The sequence below is a fragment of the Lathyrus oleraceus genome, chromosome 2 (assembly GCF_024323335.1).
Source record: "Lathyrus oleraceus cultivar Zhongwan6 chromosome 2, CAAS_Psat_ZW6_1.0, whole genome shotgun sequence".
Classification (NCBI taxonomy): Eukaryota; Viridiplantae; Streptophyta; class Magnoliopsida; order Fabales; family Fabaceae; genus Lathyrus; species Lathyrus oleraceus.
Genome location: NC_066580.1, coordinates 67,750,522 through 67,773,155, shown reverse-complemented (window position 1 = coordinate 67,773,155; position 22,634 = coordinate 67,750,522). Strand labels below are relative to the sequence as shown.

Genomic DNA, 22,634 nt, shown 5'->3' with positions numbered 1-22,634 from the left:
ACAAGGTATAAATCCCATCCAATACTTCATCAATCTCTCCTCTTTTATCAGCCTTGTTGCTAGGTGTAGGAATATTCTTTTGTCGAAGATCTTGTAGTTGGACATCTACGTCTAAGTAAATTATTGCATTTGGAGCTTCACAAAAAACTATTTAATCTTCATATTTCATTCTTTTTCTTTTCCCGCATATAATTTTCACATCTGCTTCTTTTATTCTTGCTTTTATTTCTTTATTAGATGGTGTGCAAGTTTCTTCTTATTTCTCTTTTTTAATTCCTTCTTCATCGACGACCTCACATTCCTATTTGAATTCTATTTCAATTTCCTTATCTCCGGGACTATCAAATTTGTTCCTATCAAACTCTCCACTATAGCTCAGTTTTAATGCTAATTGGCTAGATACTAGACCAAGTTGAATAACTAAGTTCTCGATAGATGCTTCCATGTCCCTTTGCAAGGTTCCTTTCTGCTTATAGATTTTCCGGAAATTGATTTGAGTAATCTTTATGAACTGAGTAAAGGTTTCTTCAACTCCTCCTTCATCGAATACCTCACATTCTTGTTTGAATTCTCTTTCAAATTCCGCATCTCTATGACTATCTGATATATTTTCATAGAAATCCCCAATAGATCTCAATTTTAATGCTAATTGGTTAGATACTTGACCAAGCTGCATCTCTAATTTCTTGAAGGATGTTTCCATGTTACTTAACACATTCTCTTAATGCTTGTTGAGTTTCTCAAAACTGAGTTGAGTCGTCTTTATAAACTGAGTCAGGTTTTCTTCAAGTTGAGATGACGAATCCTATTCCCATGAATGAAAAGTATTGATGTAAGGTTCTAGCTCTGAATAATTTCGAGTATTTTCCAGAATGAGCATTTTTGCTGCAAGCTCCTTTGAATAAGCTTCAAATTTTGCCAAGGTATCATATAAGTTATCTTGTATGACTGTATTGACCTCACACATATAATAAAAAGAAGAATATATTAGTAGCACTGCACTTAGATAAAAAAATTTAAACAAAAATAAAACTAAAAAGAGAAAGAATATGAAAGAAAATTTTAGAAGAAACAAAAGTAACTAGTTACAAAAAAAAAACATTTACAATTGAAAACAAAAATAGAAAAAAAAAAAATCAAATGTTATACAAGCGACATTTTGATCCCCCATTTACAATTGAAAACTAACAAAATATTTATAATTAAAATGAAACACCTCCCCTCCCCTTAAAATCCATCCAAATCGGGGAAAAAAAGTGGTTAAAGATGAATTTTGATCCCCTCCATTTACCTCTAACTAAATAGACTCTTAAACCACCTTAAAACACCACCATATAGAACTTCTCACCATTGTGAGCATGTCTTTATCACCAAAACGTGTTATACACCTACTAAGGTCTCTAAGTATCAGAAAAAATACGCACATATATTTTTTAATAAATAAACACTTAATAGTTGAAAATCACAACCATTAATTTTTTTTTGAGATTGAAGCCAATATTTCTTCCTTTGCCATTATGAATGTACTAGCGTCCAGACGAGCACGTACATCATTGAAAATATAATAAATATAATATTTAAAAAATACAGCATGTGGAAGTTATTAGTAGGAAGTTACGTAAAAGTTAATAATAGTGGTTTTATTGGAAGTTATTAGGTAAATTACACAATAAAATAAGGATAAAAATGGTAAAAAAATAGGCTACACCAAAAAAAGTATTCCCTTTATATATTGTTATAGATATTTTCATAGAAATCCCCAATAGATCTCAATTTTAATGCTAATTGGTTAGATACTTGACCAAGTTGCATCTCTAATTTCTCGAAGGATGTTTCCATGTTACTTAACACATTCTCTTAATGCTCGTTGAGTTTCTCAAAACTGAGTTGAGTCGTCTTTATAAACCGAGTCAGGTTTTCTTCAAGTTGAGATGACGAATCCTATTCCCATGAATGAAAAGTATTGATGTAAGGTTCTAGCTCTGAATAATTTCAAGTATTTTCCAGAATGATCGGTTTTGCTGCAAGCTCCTTTGAATAAGCTTCAAATTTTGCCAATGTATTATATAAGTCATCTTGTATGACTGTCTTGACCTCGCACATACAATAAAAAGAAGAATATGTTAGTAGCACTGCACTTAGATAAAAAAATTTAAACAAAAGTAAAACTAAAAAGAGAAAGAATATGAAAGAAAATTTTAGAAGAAACAAAAGTAACTAATTACAAAAAAAAATATTTACAATTGAAAACAAAAATAGAAATAAAAAAAAATTAAATGTTATAAAAGCGACATTATTATCCCCCATTTACAATTGAAAACTAAAAATATTTATAATTAAAACGAAACACCTCCTCTCCCCTTAAAATCCATCCAAATCGGGGAAAGAAAAAGTGGTTAAAGATGAATTTTGATCCCCTCCATTTACCTCTAACTAAATAGACTCTTAAACTAGCTTAAAACACCACCATATAAAACTTCTCACAATTGTGAGCAAGTCTTTATCACCAAAACGTATTATACACCTACTAAGGCCTCTAAGTATCAGAAAAAATACACACATATATTTTTTAATAAATAAACACTTAATAGTTGAAAATCACAACCATTACATTTTTTTCGAGATTAAAGCCAATATTTCTTCCTTTGCCATTATGAATGTACTAGCGTCCATTGAAAATATAATAAATATAATTTTAAAAAAATACAGCATGTGGAAGTTATTAGTAGGAAGTTACGTAAAAGTTAATAATAGTGATTTTATTGGAAGTTATTAGGTAAATTACACAATAAAATAAGGATAAAAATGGTAGAAAAATAGACTACACCAAAAGAAAGTATTACCTTTATATATTGTTATAGATTAAAAAAGTTTAACGAATAGACTATACATTTTACGACTGATATATAGTAAATTGAGCCTATAACTCATCCACATCAAATACTCAAAACTTAAAATAAAAAAAATACATAAAATTTATGATTATATTAAATTAACTAAATTATAAAAATTATATTTCTCAAGGCAACAATACATTCATTTTGAAAAAAGAAATACATTAATACATATTTTGCTTATTTATTTATATTTATTTACTTTTTCACATCTTAACATAACTAGGGATAAAAGGGAAGTCGTTTTTTTTTAAATTTATTATTATTATTATTATTAAAATAATAATAATTATTATTAAAATAAATATATTATTATTATTTTTATTTGATTATCTTAAATAATATATTATAGAACGATTTATAAAAAAAGAAGTGAGTCATAGAACGAGATCTATGGTTGTCTTCTAGTAAAATCAATTTCTTTTCACCCCGTTTCTTTCTCCCCCATTTCATTTCATTCGTGTCAGACCGCAATTCAACTTTCAACAACTCCTCTCTCTAGTGAAGAGGGTCCAAGTCTTCTCCTTTTCAATTCATAGATCTCGCACTGATTTGGATCCTCCTCAACCTCACTCTACTCCACTCTTCATAATCGAATTCAATACCTGCTTCAGATCAACCTCCTTGATTTCCAGTTCCTCGATCTAAGCCATCATGGCGGCGAACGCACCGATCGCCATGAAGGAAGTCCTAACCGTAAGTTCTTTTCCACCGTTTTCGATTTCCGTTCACAGTTCCACCTCTGAATCGAAGAACACTAACACTTAATTTCTTAATATAATTATTGAATTATTGATTATTCGCATCTGTAGTTCGCTTAATTTTGCTTAGTGTGAAATTCACGCAGATCTGAGTTTTTTTATTTTATTTTCCCTATTTTTTGATTAATTATGAAATCCAATGTTATTATGAACTAGAGAGTAAGAAGTTAAACTGTTTTTATGAATTGAGTGATGTGATTTGTGTGATCTGATTTATGATTACAGTTGCCGAGTGTTGGCATCAATGCACAGCACATCACTTTCACGCATGTGACTATGGAATCGGACAAGTATATATGTGTTCGAGAAACCACTCCACAGAATAGCGTTGTTATTGTTGATATGAGCATGCCAAATCAACCTTTGAGGAGGCCGATCACTGCTGATTCTGCTCTTATGAATCCTAATTCTAGAATCCTTGCTTTGAAAGGTAGGATTTGTTTTTTTTTTGTGTGTAGATTTGCTGTTACTAATTACTATTATATTGTATATTCTTATTTACTAGCATTTTGATATTGATAAGTTTGTTCGTAATTATAGATATCAAAATTTATTTGAAGCTTTAGAATAGCATACTTGAATTCTTCTTGCTTTTTTTCCCTCCTATAGGTGAAATGAAACAAACTGCATAATTTTGACTAGTTTGACTTGACATGAAGCACACGAGTGCGTCTAAATGTCTGTAGTATATTTGAGCAAGACTATGACCACCTGATTATTTTTCTATCTCATACTTATGATACCTCAATTACTCCAAACCCGGACTGTGTCTAGCCCAGTCAACTATTATAGGCACCCTGATTGGTTGGAGATAGAGTTATGATGTTGGGATGTTTGATTAATTTGAGAAACTGAACTCATTTGGGTTCCTTATTTTTAAATTCTATATAATGAAGAAGTTAGAGGCCATAAATAATCCACGGTCTTTAAGAGCTATAATAACATTTTTTGAAAAAAATAATCAACTAACCTTTGTTTTTACTCCTCCGGTCACTATTATAAGTAAAAAAAATTCACATTGATCGAGAGAATTAGTTAATTGCAATTAATTTTCTAGATTTCATGTAAAACACAAGTTAAGTTTATTAAAATTTTATTGTTATATTTAGTGGATCAACTATCCGCATTAAATTTTTTCAATAAATCGAATGATATATAAAAGTAGTAGCATTAAATAGTTTAAAAGTTGTAAACCTTTGCTTATACTAGTGATCAATATTTGATACCACTTTTTTTGCTTAATAGTGACCGGAAGGTGTATCTTATTAGTAAGAACTAAGGTGTGCTATTTTTTAGGGGATGCAATGAAGGGAGTCCAGTTAGATGATGAGTTTATTTAGGTAGATAATAGAAAGATTTGGTTTGAGGGTTGACCTATGACTTTATTATAGTCAATTTTCTTGGAGATATATATATGGAGTTTATTCCTCTTAATGCGACTAATTTGATAAATATATTTTCTCCATATTTTTTACTTCTGCTAATGTATTAATCATCCCCAATTTCACATTAGGCATATTAGATGTTGTAATCAGACATACTCTCTCCGGTCTTGAATTTAAGCAATAAAAAAAGTCTTGTATATTTTCCTTAAAGAGTGTGAGGTGAGGTAGTTTTTTTTACTTGTACATAGACCAGAAAAAAATATTTTTCACATTGTCATTGCTTGACCTGATTTGGAACGGCTAAAAGAAAAAATAGTCAGTAGTTAGATACCTATGGCATTTATAAATCACAAGTCTCCCGATTCCCAAATATTTAGCAATCTTCTGTTTGTTTCTGTGCCATGTGCTTTTGTTGGTGCTGTATTTAAAATGTTCTTTGCTTTTGGACTATCTTCACTTACAAGCTACATAATTTTCTTGAAGCCTTACTCCAAGGGACTACACAGGATCACCTACAAATATTTAATATTGAATTGAAAACAAAGATGAAATCACATCAGATGCCCGAGCAGGTAATTATAATGTGTTACAATACATAAGCATTGGCGTAATAGACCCCTAAGAATGACAATGTTAATCAATGTGGGGTGCCCTTATTTTTCATGTATAGGTAGTCTTCTGGAAGTGGATTAGCCCTAAAATGTTGGGCCTCGTGACACAAACCTCTGTATACCACTGGTCAGTTGAAGGTAAGATAATGATGGTTATAATCCACTTGTACTCCAACATTTTTTGTTACTATTATATTTCTGGCTTTACACATTTTTAATGTGCATGTATGTACCTCTTGTAAATTTTGGACTGATATATGGTCCCTGATTTCTGTATCTCGTAGGTGATTCCGAACCTGTTAAGATATTTGAGAGAACAGCGAATTTGGCAAACAACCAGATAATCAATTATCGATGTGACCCAACAGAAAAGTGGTTGGTCTTGATTGGTATTGCTCCTGGTTCCCCCGAGGTACATCTCTGCTTCCTGTCATAGTCGTGTGTATCATTGCGGAACACATTTCAATTTTTCAACCACAACTAACTTTTTCATTCAGAGCATAATTGCTTATATCATGTTTAATTATATAACAATTTCGATCTTCCAAGTTTCAACTGTGATTTTTGCTAGCCTAATCTATTTGTTTTGTTTCTTCATATTCTTTTGCTTTCTAGAGGCCACAATTGGTTAAAGGGAACATGCAGCTTTTCTCTGTGGATCAGCAGCGCAGTCAGGCTCTTGAAGCTCATGCTGCATCATTTGCCCAATTCAAAGTGTGTTTTCTTATGATTCTGTGTTCATCTTCAGATAATTATTTATAATTTATAAATATTACCTGACTAATGGTATTACTACTATGTGTTGGGCATATTTTAATTGGTTTTGAAACAGGTTCCTGGGAATGAAAATCCTTCTGTTTTGATTTCTTTTGCCTCAAAGACACTTAATGCTGGTCAAGTTATATCCAAGTTACATGTCATTGAACTGGGCGCGCAGCCAGGTCTGCTTATTTTTACCTCATTCACATATAACTTTCATGCTTTTTTATTTTATGGACAATATGGTTTTCAACATAAATCTATATTGCAATGCCAACCTAGTTGTTCTATCTGGAGTTTAAAATTTAATATTTTGGTAAATCTAACATTTAATAGAGTTATTTACATCAATATGTTTTTATAATGCTTGATCTATTACTAGAGGTGGAGCGATCATGTAAGTGACTAGAATGGTCCTTTATTTAACTCTACAGACTACAATGGCACTTTTTGTCTTGCTATAATTTAATTGAAATAAAAGAATTTCACAAATTTCATATGTGGATGGATGAAATATAATGATCCATGTGGAGGGTGGATGAAGCTACTCTTTATTGCTGCTGCTGATTTCAGTCAAATAAATGCATTGGTTGTTATTTGACCATGCTTCATGGATTATTTTTCCAATTACCATGTATTTGACCGATTAAATGCATAATATTTTTTTGTTAGTCCATGCTTCATGAATCACTTTTCTGCTTGTTACTACTACTATACATTTGATTGATTGGAAAATTTGAATGTGACAGATGTGTTCCCCCTCCCCCCTCTCTTACATTTATAATTGTTGGAATTTCCTCCTTAATTGTGGTCCGCCCCTAGTCGCCTTAATTGCGGCATTTGGTTTGCCTTCATTGCAGCCCCCCAACACCTTCATTGTGTTGGGTTTGAAGGGTGGATTTAGTTCCACATTACTTAGAGATATGGCCTGTCTTGTGTTTATAAGTGGGGGCAATGCTCACCCTGCAAGTCGGTTTTGTAGAGATGACTTAGGCCCAATCCAAATTTTGAGATTGTATCAGAGCCTATCCTAGATCCATTGTTGGGCTTCCCGCATCGTCCACGCTTCTAGCTCATTGAGGCCCAAGCGTGAGGGTGTGTGTTGGAATTTCCGCCTTAATTGCGGTCCACCCCTAGTCGCCTTAATTGCGGCATTTGGTTTGCCTTCATTCCAGCCCCCAACACCTTCATTGTGTTGGGTTTGAAGGGTGGATTTAGTCCCAAATTCTGAGAATAATGGCTCCATGTTGAGTTCTCAATTGTAGTGATAAACATATGTAGTCCTGAAAGTGGGAGGTAGACAAAGTAGTAAATATTTACATGTAATATATATCAGTTCCATTTTGTAATGAATGTCATAAATCTAAGAAGTTGTATATATCAAAATCAGGCATCTAAAGATGGGCTCATGTTGTTGAGATCCCACATTAACTAGTGATATAACCAAAGTAGTCCTCATAAAAGCTTGGGTAATCCCCATTTCTTCAGCGAGTTTTTGGGGTTGAGTTAGACCCAACTTGTAAATTCTAAGATTATATCAAAGCATACTAAATTTGTAATTAGGCTATGATCCATGTTATTCCACCCGCACTTTCCCACGCTTCAAATGTCGTGTCCTAAGTGTGAGGGTGTGTGTTGAGATCCCACATTGACTAGAGGTATGGCCAAAGTAGTCCTTATAAAGCTTGGACAGTCCTCACTTTTAGGCCTAAAGCTGAAATTGTAAGAGGTGGATTGTGAAATTGAACTGGGTCCATCATTGTATCACATGTGATTAAATTGATCATACTTCTGAAGTTTATCTTTTGAAATTTGTTGGCAGGGAAGCCATCATTTACAAAGAAACAAGCAGATCTTTTCTTCCCCCCAGATTTTGCTGATGATTTTCCAGTTTCAATGCAGGTACATAAGTTGCTAGTGCTGTTGATTTTATAAAAAGCTGTAGATATCTGATTTCTACTTTGATTTTGTTTTTCAGATATCCCACAAATATAGTTTGATTTATGTGATTACCAAACTTGGCCTACTTTTTGTATACGACTTGGAGACAGCTACTGCTGTATATAGGAACAGGATTAGTCCAGATCCTATATTTTTGACTTCAGAAGCCACATCAGCAGGTGGATTTTATGCCATTAATAGGAGAGGCCAAGTTTTGTTGGCCACTGTTAATGAACAGACAATTGTGAATTTTGTCAGCGGTCAAGTATGTTTCTGACCTTTTTATCACTTGTATGATATGAAGCAGGGAATGAGTTGACATTTAACACATTTCGTATTGGTTACTGCTGCAGTTAAACAATTTAGAGCTTGCTGTTAGTCTTGCCAAAAGAGGAAATCTTCCTGGTGCTGAAAAGCTGGTATGTCAATTTTGTGATGAACTCAACTTTAGTATTAATAATTTTTCTTTATTGGGGTTTTTTGGTCAGGGAGATCCCAAGAGCTTTGTCTGTTTAATCTTACGCGGTTTCACATAACTGCTAAATACTAACTTGCATGAAGTTTGATTATTTGAAAAGTGCAGTATTTGGATAGGTAATTATTAGTGTTACTTTTTGGCCATCTGTAGTTCAGTTTATTTCAACAGTGTTTGACATAAGTTTCCTTATCTTACTAACAATTGTTCTAATTTGGTTTGCACCGTCAACCATTTTATCTTCGATATTTTATTTCATGTTTATAAAAGGTATATGCTTGAGATGAGGGAGGTTGCATGAGAGACCTTGGTGGTGTATGCTGCAATTTTAGCGCTGCTTTTGTCATTTACTTGTTCAACACAATCTACAAGCCTTAATCTGTTTATTTTCTTCGTGTTTTATTTGAGAATTGATAATTTGGTTGTGTTGTGTATTAACTTCTTAAGAAATGGCGACTGTTGTGTTTTTGTTCTTTTATTATTTAGATAATGTCAATACTTGTTGTCATTACAGGTGGTTGAGCGTTTTCATGAATTATTTTCCCAAACAAAGTATAAAGAAGCAGCAGAGCTTGCTGCTGAATCTCCACAAGGAATCCTTCGTACTCCTGACACAGTTGCCAAATTTCAGGTTTCTTTTTTCATTTTCTCTCTGCACATCAATTACTGATACAGTAATCTTTGGTTTATCATTTACCTATAGGTGGCGTTCTTTTGTTTGGTCAATTAGATTATATTTGCTTTGAGTGTAGTGTAGCGATCTTGTTTGTTTAACTTTTGGACACATGTGTAATAATGCTGTTAAGCTGTATTAGTAGAATTCTGACATCAGCTTCATTTGGGTCGTACAGATCAGTTAAGAATTCTGACATCAGCTTCATTTCAGTAGTACAGATCAGTTAATCTGAGTTAGACCTCTATAAATTGATTAATCACTGTAATTTCTCTCAAGTAAATAAATTTAGTTTTTGTTTTTGAAAACATTCTCTTTTAGTCTAATTTTTCTCTCTTTTCCATCAATTTCCTACATTTTTAGTTCTGCTCAACTTTAATTGCAGTGTTTAAAAATGTGATTACCTGTTCGATTTGGCAGAGTGTTCCCGTGCAAGCTGGTCAAACACCGCCGCTGCTGCAGTATTTTGGAACACTTTTAACGAGGGGAAAGCTGAATGCCTTCGAATCATTAGAATTGTCTCGGTTGGTTGTGAACCAGAACAAGAAAAATCTGTTGGAAAACTGGTTGGCAGAGGACAAGCTTGAATGCAGCGAGGAGCTAGGAGATCTTGTTAAGGTTTAGTTGGATTAAACATTTTAAAGAATTCAATTTAGTTTTATGTCTGTATGTTAATCTTTCTAATTGGCTGCTTATCTCATTTTGATTTTTTGAAATGGTGAGTTTCTATTAATTTTCATGGGTATGCTCCCTTTTAGACTGTGGACAACGATCTTGCTTTAAAAATATACATCAAAGCTAGAGCTACTCCGAAAGTTGTCGCTGCTTTTGCTGAGAGGAGGGAGTTTGACAAGATTCTGGTCTACTCTAAGCAGGTGATTGTTGACTCATAAAAGAATATTGACTTTGATGCAAAGCTACTTCAATGCTATTACAGCATACTGAACATTTTTCTCAGCCTGTAATAGTTAGCACTGTGAGTATTACATTTCCGCTCTACTGGAAACATTTGGTCCTTAATATTTTTTCATTTCTTATTTGTTGCTATAGGTTGGGTACACACCTGACTACCTCTTCCTCTTGCAAACAATTCTCCGAACTGATCCTCAGGTTTGAGTGAAAGCTCTACATTTCATGTTTAATTATTTTAGCTGAACATTTTCTTTAATTTCCCCATTCTGTGCTACCTTTTTGGATGCACGGTAGCTGTGCTTTTTGAACAGTATTTGAACATTTAAGTTTACAACGTCTTTTGATTTTTTCTCTAAGGAGAAGCTCTACAAGTTTTCTTTTTGATTTTGCTCTTCAGGGTGCTGTTAATTTTGCATTAATGATGTCTCAAATGGAGGGAGGTAGCCCAATTGATTACAACACCATAACTGATCTGTTTCTTCAGGTTGATTATCTACTGTAATTAGGCAATTATGACGAATAGTCATTTTATGTTTTAGCTTCATCATCGTTGATTTATTACACTAATCTTCTCAACATTATTGACTTTTTTTTTGTCATGGTTATTCTTTGGCCTGCTCAGAGAAACCTGATCCGTGAGGCAACAGCTTTTCTCCTGGATGTTTTAAAACCTAATTTACCAGAACATGGATTCCTTCAGACAAAGGTTGAGGCCTTTGTTTTCCAGTTGTTATGTGACATTTTACTCTGAATACTTATTTCCCTGCCATGATACAATTTTCTTGTGGATTGTTGTTCAGGTTTTGGAGATAAATCTGGTCACTTTCCCTAATGTTGCTGATGCTATTTTGGCTAATGGCATGTTCAGCCATTATGACCGTCCTCGTATTGCCCAGCTATGTGAAAAAGCTGGCCTTTACGTGCGAGCTTTGCAAGTAATGACCTGCTAAATGTTTTATTCTTGTACTTTCCCTACTACAAAAAGCTTAAGTTCTTATGTTGATTACATCTTTCTCGGTGCAGCATTACACAGAGTTACCAGATATAAAACGTGTGATTGTTAATACACATGCAATTGAGCCTCAGGTTTTTTTTTTGACTTATTGTTCTTTTATCTATTTTATGGTTTACAATTATATCACACAAGCCTAATACTTGCTCGTTATTTGGTTATTGCAGTCGCTTGTAGAATTTTTTGGTACTCTCTCACGGGAATGGGCATTAGAGTGCATGAAAGACTTATTACTAGCCAATCTAAGGGGCAATTTACAGATTATTGTGCAGGTAAAGTCATTATCTTTTATGATTTGGAGCTTACTGATGATTGAAAGCTAAGATTGCTTTTGTCTGTTCAGGTTGCTAAAGAATATTCTGAACAATTGGGCGTTGATGGCTGCATTAAGATTTTTGAGCAGTTTAGATCATATGAAGGGTTGTACTTTTTTCTTGGATCCTATTTGAGCTCCAGGTTTGTATCTTTTTTTCCTGTTGGTAATTGACCTTGTTTATACCCGATATGTTTTCCAATGTTGATATATCACATGCTTCTCTGAATAATATGGTATAGTGAGGACCCCGAAATTCATTTCAAGTATATTGAGGCAGCAGCAAAGACTGGTCAAATTAAGGAGGTCGAGCGCGTGACAAGAGAATCCAATTTCTATGATGCCGAAAAAACAAAGAACTTCCTAATGGAGGCTAAGCTTCCAGATGCACGACCTTTAATCAATGTCTGTGATCGATTTGGTTTTGTTCCAGATCTTGCACACTACCTATACACAAACAACATGCTTCGCTACATTGAGGGTTATGTTCAGAAGGTATCAAAGTAGCCTTGCTTATCTCATGCGTAACTACCCTCTTTTTCTTCATCTGTCAACATTTGTATTTTTCTGCATAGGTGAACCCAGGGAATGCTCCTTTAGTTGTTGGGCAACTACTAGATGATGAGTGCCCAGAAGATTTTATCAAAGGTTTGATTCTTTCTGTTCGTTCCTTGCTGCCAGTAGAGCCCCTTGTGGAGGAGTGTGAGAAGAGGTGGGTTTGTCCTTTAATCTAATGTATTGTTAATTTGCATTCACATTTATGATTTTTGAATCCATTATTATTTTATATGCAGGAATCGACTTCGTTTGCTCTCACAGTTTTTGGAACATCTTGTGAGTGAGGGAAGCCAAGATGTCCATGTTCACAACGCACTGGGTAAAATTATCATTGATAGCAATAATAACCCAGAACATTTTCTCACAACCAACCCGTACTATGATTCTCGAGTTGTGGGCAAATATTGTGAGAAACGTGACCCGACCTTGGCAGTTGTAGCTTACCGACGAGGACAATGTGATGAAGAACTTATCAATGTCACTAGTAAAAATTCCTTGTTCAAACTGCAAGCAAGGTTTGTATTGTATATGTAGGTCTTTCTTCAATCAAATTAATTTTCTCATGTTCATTGCTCACATGCTTATACTTGTGACAGATATGTTGTTGAGAGAATGGATGGCGATCTTTGGGCTCAAGTTCTTGATCCTGATAATGAATATAGAAGGCAACTTATTGATCAGGTTGTATCTACTGCTCTGCCTGAAAGCTCAAGCCCTGAACAGGTTTCTGCAGCTGTTAAGGCTTTCATGACAGCTGATCTGCCTCATGAATTGATTGAACTTCTTGAGAAGATTGTGCTTCAGAATTCTGCATTCAGTGGGAACTTCAATTTACAGAATCTTCTCATTTTGACAGCGATAAAAGCTGATTCATCCAGAGTTATGGATTATATCAATAGACTGGATAATTTTGACGGGCCTGCAGTTGGAGAAATGGCTGTAGAAGCACAGTTGTATGAGGAAGCATTTGCAATTTTCAAGAAGTTCAACTTGAATGTTCAAGCAGTCAATGTATTGCTTGATAATATTCGTAGCGTTGATAGAGCTGTTGAGTTTGCTTTCAGAGTTGAAGAAGATGCTGTTTGGAGTCAAGTTGCGAAGGCTCAACTCAGGGAGGGGCTTGTAAGCGATGCAATTGAGTCATTTATACGAGCAGATGATACTACACAATTTTTGGATGTTATCCGTGCTGCTGAAGATGCCAATGTTTACCATGACTTGGTCAAATACTTGTTGATGGTAAGACAGAAGGCAAAAGAACCAAAGGTTGACGGCGAGCTCATTTATGCTTATGCAAAGATTGATAGGCTTAGTGACATTGAAGAGTTCATTCTGATGCCAAATGTTGCTAATTTGCAAAATGTTGGGGACCGGTTGTATGATGAAGCATTATATGAGGCTGCAAAAATCATTTATGCCTTTATATCTAACTGGGCCAAGTTGGCTGTTACACTGGTCAAGTTACAACAATTCCAAGGTGCTGTCGACGCAGCAAGGAAAGCTAATAGCTCAAAAACATGGAAGGAAGTTTGTTTTGCTTGTGTTGACGCAGAGGAGTTTCGATTGGCCCAGATATGTGGACTCAACATTATTATTCAGGTAATCTGTTAATTTCATAGGAACTAAAGATATTTTTAAAAATAAATTAGGATGCTTTTTCTTGATTCCTGTTTCCATCTAATTTCAATTTAAAGAACTCGAATGGAACATGCTTCATATTATAATGTAAATCTTTGTTACTCAGAGTATGCTGCAAATATGTAAATGTGTAGTGATTGGTCATTGGAGAGTTTTTGTACTTGTTATCTGGACCTTTTGTTGCTATTACTAGTAGCGAGCTTATTTACTTTCCAATGCTTACTGTGTCAAACTGTTTGTTATTTATGTAGGTGGATGACTTGGAAGAGGTCAGTGAATATTACCAAAATAGAGGTTACTTCAATGAGTTAATATCTCTGATGGAGAGCGGTTTAGGGTTGGAGCGGGCTCATATGGGCATCTTCACCGAGTTGGGAGTTCTTTATGCTAGATACCGCCCTGAGAAGCTCATGGAGCATATCAAACTATTCTCAACCCGTCTCAATATCCCAAAACTCATAAGAGCATGTGATGAACAACAGCATTGGAAAGAATTGACCTTTTTGTATATCCAATATGATGAGTTTGATAATGCCGCAACTACCATCATGAACCATTCACCTGAAGCATGGGATCACATGCAATTCAAAGATGTTGCTGTCAAAGTTGCTAATGTTGAGTTGTATTACAAGGCTGTTCACTTCTATTTGGAAGAACATCCAGATCTCCTCAATGATATTCTGAATGTCCTTGCGCTTCGTGTGGACCACGCGCGTGTTGTTGACATAATGCGTAAGGTAGAATCGTAGCAAATTTTTGTTAGACATTAGTTTGCGATGTGATTGTTATAACACCTATGGATATTTTCCCTGTAATGTGCTATAGGCTGGTCACCTGCGTCTTGTGAAGCCATACATGGTTGCAGTTCAGAGCAACAATGTGTCTGCTGTTAATGAAGCCCTGAACGAGATATATGTCGAGGAGGAAGATTATGATAGATTGCGTGAATCAATTGATTTGCATGATAACTTTGATCAAATAGGTCTCGCACAAAAGGTGATCTCCATTTGTTCTTAATGGTGAATTCCTTCTGTTTAAATCATGGAAAACTGATAGACTAGTTATGTATGACGCAGATTGAAAAGCATGAGCTTGTTGAGATGAGACGGGTTGCTGCTTATATTTACAAGAAGGCAGGAAGATGGAAGCAGTCCATTGCTTTGTCAAAGAAGGATAACCTTTACAAAGATGCCATGGAGACAGCTTCACAATCTGGCGAGCGTGAACTGGCTGAGGAGTTGCTTGTTTATTTCATTGATCAGGTACTACATAGTTCTGTTTGAAAATGTATATACATTTCTTTTTTGCAATATCCCAATTGCTTAGGCTTACTATTATTCTTGACCAACACATTTTCGTTAAAAACCATCAGGATCTGAATCATCATGACTAACATGTTGAGTATGTATATTGCATTCTAGTGGTTTCTCTTGTCGCTTGTGCAATTCTAAATCATGTAGAGAAAATAATTTGACACCTATTAGTATTTGCTTTTTTCATCAAACCTAGTAACTTTGTTCTGCAATTGCATATTAGGGCCTTACAGTCAACAATTTACTGAAGGATTGCCATTTAGTATTCTTGCTTGAGGGTCTAAGCTGTTTCCTTCGTCCTCATGTGATGATGACATGATTTGTTATGTGTGCATACAGAGTTTACTAATTTTTCTTTTCACATAATTATGCAGGGAAAGAAGGAATGCTTTGCCTCGTGCCTATTTGTTTGCTATGATTTAATACGAGCAGACATTGTTCTTGAACTAGCTTGGATGCACAATATGATCGACTTTGCCTTCCCATACCTCTTGCAGGTTTGTGTTTTGTCTATACTGCTGATTTATATCACTGTATTTGACATATGTTATTTTTTTACGGCAACTCTGTTGATATAGGCTTAGGAAACTAATTACTGGATATTGCCCCTCCCAGTCCGGTAGTTTAAGATTTGCAGTCTTATATGAGGCACTTTGGACTGCTTTTAGATGAATGTCGGGGTTTCAGATTCATATTGGTAAAAGTGATATCTAAAATAAGGTTAACATGAGTTAGTATGCTTAGCTAATGAAGGTTGTGGATGGTGTCTTGTGTAATTGTGGTATTTGCATGGGATATCCAAAGAATTATAGATTGACAAATGCATTTCTTTATTCTTCAATGGACCAAAATGGATATATTAATTGGCATTTTATCTAGCTCTCTCTTTCACCATCTTCTCTTTGTTGTTGTAGTTTATCCGTGAGTACACTGGTAAAGTTGACGAACTAGTGAAAGACAGAATTGAAGCACAAAATGAAGTGAAGTCTAAAGAGAAAGAAGAAAAAGATGTAGTTGCACAACAGGTAATTATCTTGCTTATTTTCTGTTGCCCTTGAGTATTTTTTGTTGTGCCTTTCAAGAGTATACCTGACAATGTCATCTCAGCAGTTTCAATGTTGAGTAATTTCCCTTTGATAATATTTTTTTTATATATTTTTTTATTTGTCTTCATACTCAAGAGTTGAACATTTGAGTTGTACTGATATGAATGTGTTTTCTGTTGCAGAACATGTATGCTCAATTGTTGCCTCTTGCTTTGCCTGCACCACCAATGCCTGGAATGGGAGGTCCAGGTTTTGCAGGAAGCTATGCTCCTCCCCCTCCAGTGGGTGGAATGGGAATGCCCCAAATGCCTCCTTTTGGGATGCCACCCATGGGTTACTAACCGGTATGCAACGGTAGCAAGTAAGCATGAATCTGAGTTTTTGTGGAGAGCAATATAGCTGCTGCTTTCAAATTTTTGTGTAGATTTTCTATGCGAATTGGATGCAGCATTCTTTGCTTCGAGTGGAAGTGGACATTCTAGTTAATTTCACCTTCTTGTGAAGGTTGTCCTAATAATAGTCTAGTAAGTCTTTTTTTTTCTCCCTCCTTTCGGGTTGTAGCTAAGCTGAGGTATTTTTCAGGCTGCTTGTTTGAGCTAATCGATAAATTTCTATAGTCTATCATTTTTCTTGTATTAAAATTATTTGGTGTTAGTATAATACAAGTTTAGCAACTTAACAGTCATTGCGTAGATTATTTCAGTCATTAGGGTTAGTAATATCATATGCCAATCATATGATCCACATTCTGAGATGATTAAAGATGATTTGTGAGAATGTTGTTGGAACAGAACACAAGCACTCAATCACACAAGCACATTGATGATGCTCTCAAATTAGCTTAATCTTTGTTCATACACATACCACCTTTGAATTTGAATGAAAGAATGAACGAGATGAAGATTGAGAAGAGAGAATAAAACACGCTTGCACTAACTTTCATTGATTACAATACAAGGGTATATATGGTTGTTACTTGCATCACAAGGGACTAACAAAACTCTGACTATACACTTCTTTAATTGTTATAACTAGTTAAAACAAATTTTCACCACAAACAAAATATTACTTGTATTCTAAGTAACTACAGGTGAGACACTAATGATTTCTAACACGTTATACAATTCATTGTGGCTAAGCTCTTTACACCAATTAAACATCTAATCTTCTTAAACACTTCAATTTGCATTGCTTTTGTCATGATGTCTGCAATTTGATCTTCACTTCTGCAGCATTCTAGACATAGCTTTCCACTACTAACTTGCTCCATAAGGTAGTGAAACCTCATCTCTATATGTTTACTCTTGCAACGTGCATCAGGAGTTTTAGCTAAATTTATGGTATATATGTTGTCAATTTTCATGGTCATGGTTTTATGATATTGGCCTTCAACTTTATTAAATATCAACCGTATAAGAAGCATATAATGATGTTGCAATGTAGTCTGGTTCACATAAGGACAAAGCCACCACCAATTTTTTTATTGAACTCTAAACTATTGATGCATCACCTAACATGTATACATAATACATAATTTGTTTTGATTTTCCATAGTCAACATCACCACACCAATTTGTTTTGATTTTCTATCATCAACATCAACCGGAATTAGTGTATCTCACAAGTTTACATACTCTCCCTTCGTATGCTATTGGAAACAAGATGCCATAACTCAATGTGTCTCTAAGGTATCTTATTATTATCCTCTTAGTGTCTGTTAGATGTAACAATTGTGGTTTTTGCATCTATCTACTTACCATACCTATATTGTATTTAATGTCTAACAATTGTGGTTTTTTTGCATGTATCTATTTACCATACCTACATTGTATGTAATGTCTGGTCCCATGTGACAAAAATATCTTAGTGATCAAATGACTCTTTTGTATTGTGTTGGATCATTGTCTCTCTCATCCGACTCATTTGTCAATCGCAGTCTTGGTTCAATTGGTGGTGTTGGAGAGTTGCAGTGCTCCATCTCAAATCTCTTGAGTATCTCACTTGCATATCTTTTCGGATGCATCAATAATCCCTTATTACACTTGTAAAACTCAATTCCAAGAAAATATGAGATGTGACCAAGTTCAGTCATCTCAAATTTCTTCACTAGATCCAATTTGAAATCTTCACTTTCCTTCTTACAACTGCCAATGCTTAGAAATCATTAACATATAGGCATATGATTTTCAACTCATTACTCCTTCTAACATACACACCATACTTAGATACCCATTTACCAATCTTCTTATTCAAAGTTCTTGGAGCTTGTTTAAGTCCATATAAGACCTTATGCACTTTGTACACTTTTCTCTTATGACATTCTTTCTCAAAAGTATCTGGTTGTGATACACACTTCTTCATCCAAAAGACCATTTAGAAAAGCACACTTTACATCCATTTAACACATGAACTAGTTGCTAATATTGGCTATGGCAACAACTAATTTTATTGTTTTAATTCTAGCAACTATTGTTTTAATTCTAGCAACAAGTGCAAAGATTTCATCAATCAATGCTTTCGCAGCTGAAACATTACAGAATCATCACCACCTTTATTCGTTCCTAAGGAACATGAAAATAATGATAAAACCTAAAGGTTGAGGATGAGACATAGGATTCGAAAGTCGGTTAAGCAAGAGGAAGGTGTTAGACACCCATGACTTTAATTGTACTCAATGAGAGTCTTCTATAGTTCTAGGATTATTATAGGATGTCTGTTTACTAAGGTTGATTAGTCTCTACTTAATTATTGATTTATTTATTTATAAAAATTTGTTTTATTATTTAAGAAAATAATTGATTATTTAATTACAATAAGGATCAAAAAATGTTTTTTATAATTGTATTCGCTAGAATGTTTCAACTATATGTCTACATACGCTCAAGCGTTATGAGAGATCAGAGTCCTGTAGTTCGGTTAGAAAATGATTGTGTGTTGATTGTTTTTAGTTTAGAAGAGTTTTAAATGCATCGGGGGAGGAGAAAAGTTTGATTAAAAATGTCTTAATGCACAAGGACAGAGAAAATAGTGTTTGATATGTTTTGTTGATTTTAGATTATTTGAATTGATTTATTGATTGATAAAGTGTGACACCAATCAATCATAGTCCTCCTGTTTGTAAAAATATAATAATTTTTATTTAGTTTAGAAAATAAAGTGATGATAATATATGCATGGTTATTTTTGTTATATATAATTTTTTAATATTGAATAATAAAGAAAAATAAACTGGTTATCATTTTATGATTTTAGAAATAAGATTATATTTAGAGGAAGAAATATTTTCTTAAATATTTGCTTTACAAAAGGATATTCCTTTAAATAAAATAACAATAAAAAATTCACAATAAACACAAATAAAAAAATTTATATTAAAAATAAAACACTTAAACAATATAAATAATTTAAAGTAAAACTAGATAAAAAACTTATATAAATGAAATATATTTTATTCTTTTTACTATGTTTGAGAGAACACACATTCTAACACAACAATAATATTTAATATTTATTGGTGACTTTTAAATAGAAAAAACTTAATCTTGTATACATTATAATAATGGTGATACTCTAATGGTAATAATAATAATGAAATCTATTGAATATTTTTTTAATGTTAATAATTATTAAATGCTATTTTCCATCCATTGAATAAAATTTGCACGTTATTTTTTTTATTATACCCTTAAATATTTATTATTTTTTCTCTTTTCAATTATGTTAATTTATTTTTTCCATATTATTAATGAAGAATAATTTTGTAAAATTCTTTATAATTTATCTTTTTCATAACAAAATTATTATATTTTTTAATACGTCTAAAAGATAAAAAATGATTTACAATAAAAAATGAAGGAAATAATATATTATTTTATTGAAAAAGAATATTATTGATGATAATAATAATTAAATGCTAATAAATTTTTAATCTTACTTATTATTACTCTATTAAAAAATAAAATTAATGTTAATAATAATAATAATTAAATGCTAATGAATATTTTTTGTGTGTGTTTATGAAGAGAATTAAATTAAATTTGAAATCTTAAATTAACTAAAATGATTAAACATGATACTAAATAAATTTAGCTAAGATAACTAAACAACTACATTGAAAATTGATTTGAAAATTAGGCTAAATTTTCAAAAAAGGAAACCTAAAATAGAGGATCAAATTAAAGGGTTTGGTAAACTTCAATAATTTAAAGAATTGTTTTTAAAACAAAAGTCAAGAGTCAAAACACAACTAGATCCGCTAACTTAAGACTAAAATGTTTTTGTTTTTTTAAAAACATTTTTATATCTATAAATTACTATTTCTTATAATAATAATAATAATTAACCCAAATAAAATTAAAATTAGAGGAATATAAGAGTCAAGTGGTATACTAATTAATGTGGGAGTCTTAATAGAGACAAGTAAATCTAACGGGCCTAAGGCCTATGAATAAACCTTATTTTTAAACTAAAAAAATGAAAGAAATAATTAAATAATACTGTGCCCAAAAAAATATAAAATAAAAACTTAATATAGTTACAATGGGGATAAAAACTATTTAAAACATCCTCATAATTAGACCCTCATCTCTCTTTTTACAGCCTATAACTTCTATTTTCCAAAAAAATTCATCCATAAAAACTCAAACAAGACCAACAAAGCTCAGTAATTTTTTTAGTGGGGGCTAATTTTTTTTTGTTTGAGAGAATTATGGACGTTTATAAATATTTTATGATAATGATTAAACAAAAAAAAGTATAAAAAAGCATCCATAAACCTAAAAAAATGCTTCCTTCAAATTTATAAATTCTAAAAATGATTGAATAATTTTTTATTATGTTATTTTTTACATATATAATAAGCAATCACTTAAATACTCATTTATCAAAATTGTGCATTCTATTATTCCCAAAATTTAAGATTCATAAAGACCTTTTTAATAATTATAATTAGGATAAGATGCTTATACATTAGGAAGAGAAATAAAGAATCGTTAATAGTGTTTAAAATTTTAATTGAAAGATTAAAAATACTTGTAAATGTAAAGTGAAATTTCTACATGAGTAATGTATTTTGAAGATAAATTTCCAAGTGACAAGAAGGTAAAGATGTTGCTCAAAGATAAAACATCATGATTCAAGAAATTAAACTATTGCATTTCATGGCAAATGTCTTAGGTTTATATTTTTCATGTTTTTAACTAAGTAAATCGATTTACCTTGATTTACCTTTAGTGAAATCGATTTACCACTGAAGCTTATACATTTCCATACGCAAAGAATTAATTTTTCAACTAGGTAAATCGATTTACCTCTTAGGGAAATCAATTTCCTACCATAAGTTTTTGAAATATTTTTTAAAAGCCACAGGAAAATCGATTTACCCACTATGTAAATCGATTTTGCATTTTTGAAAAATCAGTAGCTTTCCTAACACCTCTTCATGCACCACTTTGTGAAATCATTTCATTTTAACTTGACAATGGTTGATTTTTCAGACCTTGACCATGATTCATTAGAGGTGTTATGCACTTATTAATACATGATCTTTCAATTTCAAAAATCACCTCTTCCAATCAAAACTCTTAGAATTTTCAGAATTCACATTTCTTATATCAACTTTTATTCAAGATATTTTCGGCATATTTTCACATCATTCAAACCAGAAAATACTTGAGCAATCTAACACCTTTGTGTTTGTGAATTATTACCATTGAAAGAGAAGATCAAGTACATTGATATATTATTTAGTGTGAAAATAAGATTGTTTGTTTTGTAAACACCTCGCTGTCTAGGATTATTGGAAGCAAGAGAGTTGAGTTTGAGATGATTGTTCTCATATCAACTTGGTGAATCACAAAAGGATTGTTCTTGGTGATTGTGTCGGTCTTGTACGAGTCCTAACAGATAGTAAAATCCCTTTTGTGTTGAAAGGGGACTAGAGGTACATTCAGAATGTGAGGGAACTAAAATACATCCCTGTGTTCTTTATTTTTCTGCGCTTTCTAAACTCATCACCAAACTAGAAAAATAAGAACAAACTTATCTTTAAAACCAAAATTTTTAATTGGTCCTAATCCCCCCTCTCTTAGGCTATGTTTGGATTGATGGAACATAGCGGAGCGGAATGGAATGTAGACTCGCTCTATTGTTCGGTTACTTTATTAAAAATGTCTCATTCCATCATATTCCATTCTATTCCATCCATTATTTGCAAATCCAAACAATGAAATATCATCAGTAACCACTTCACTCCATTCCATTCCATCTCATACAACCAATCCAAACATACCCTTAGTCGCACTCCGAATTTACAGTAAAAACTTTAAGTAAAGAGAAACTAGAC

General features: G+C 33.0%; 1 protein-coding gene across 1 annotated transcript; it reads left to right on the top strand.

Annotated features, from left to right (window-relative positions):
- Positions 1 to 3,287: 3,287 nt before the first annotated feature.
- LOC127118136 (clathrin heavy chain 1) lies at positions 3,288 to 16,976 on the top strand. The gene is made up of 30 exons (XM_051048281.1): positions 3,288 to 3,590; positions 3,881 to 4,085; positions 5,524 to 5,612; positions 5,711 to 5,789; positions 5,936 to 6,063; positions 6,267 to 6,365; positions 6,484 to 6,592; positions 8,233 to 8,312; positions 8,389 to 8,616; positions 8,705 to 8,770; positions 9,341 to 9,457; positions 9,920 to 10,117; positions 10,258 to 10,374; positions 10,550 to 10,609; positions 10,809 to 10,895; positions 11,034 to 11,117; positions 11,212 to 11,346; positions 11,435 to 11,497; positions 11,591 to 11,695; positions 11,767 to 11,879; positions 11,979 to 12,231; positions 12,312 to 12,448; positions 12,531 to 12,809; positions 12,891 to 13,893; positions 14,184 to 14,669; positions 14,758 to 14,928; positions 15,009 to 15,194; positions 15,620 to 15,742; positions 16,160 to 16,270; positions 16,474 to 16,976. Exons 1-30 carry the CDS (start codon positions 3,549 to 3,551, stop codon positions 16,630 to 16,632), a joined length of 5,112 nt encoding a protein of 1,703 aa, XP_050904238.1. The 5' UTR covers positions 3,288 to 3,548; the 3' UTR covers positions 16,633 to 16,976.
- Positions 16,977 to 22,634: the final 5,658 nt, after the last annotated feature.

Bases quoted from the DNA above. Each gene is read 5' to 3' on its own strand.
- LOC127118136 (XM_051048281.1), top strand. From the start codon at position 3,549: ATGGCGGCGAACGCACCGATCGCCATGAAGGAAGTCCTAACC. The intron at 9,458-9,919 runs GTTTCTTTTTTC...TCGATTTGGCAG, and splicing joins ACACAGTTGCCAAATTTCAG to AGTGTTCCCGTGCAAGCTGG. The intron at 14,670-14,757 runs GTAGAATCGTAG...AATGTGCTATAG, and splicing joins TTGTTGACATAATGCGTAAG to GCTGGTCACCTGCGTCTTGT.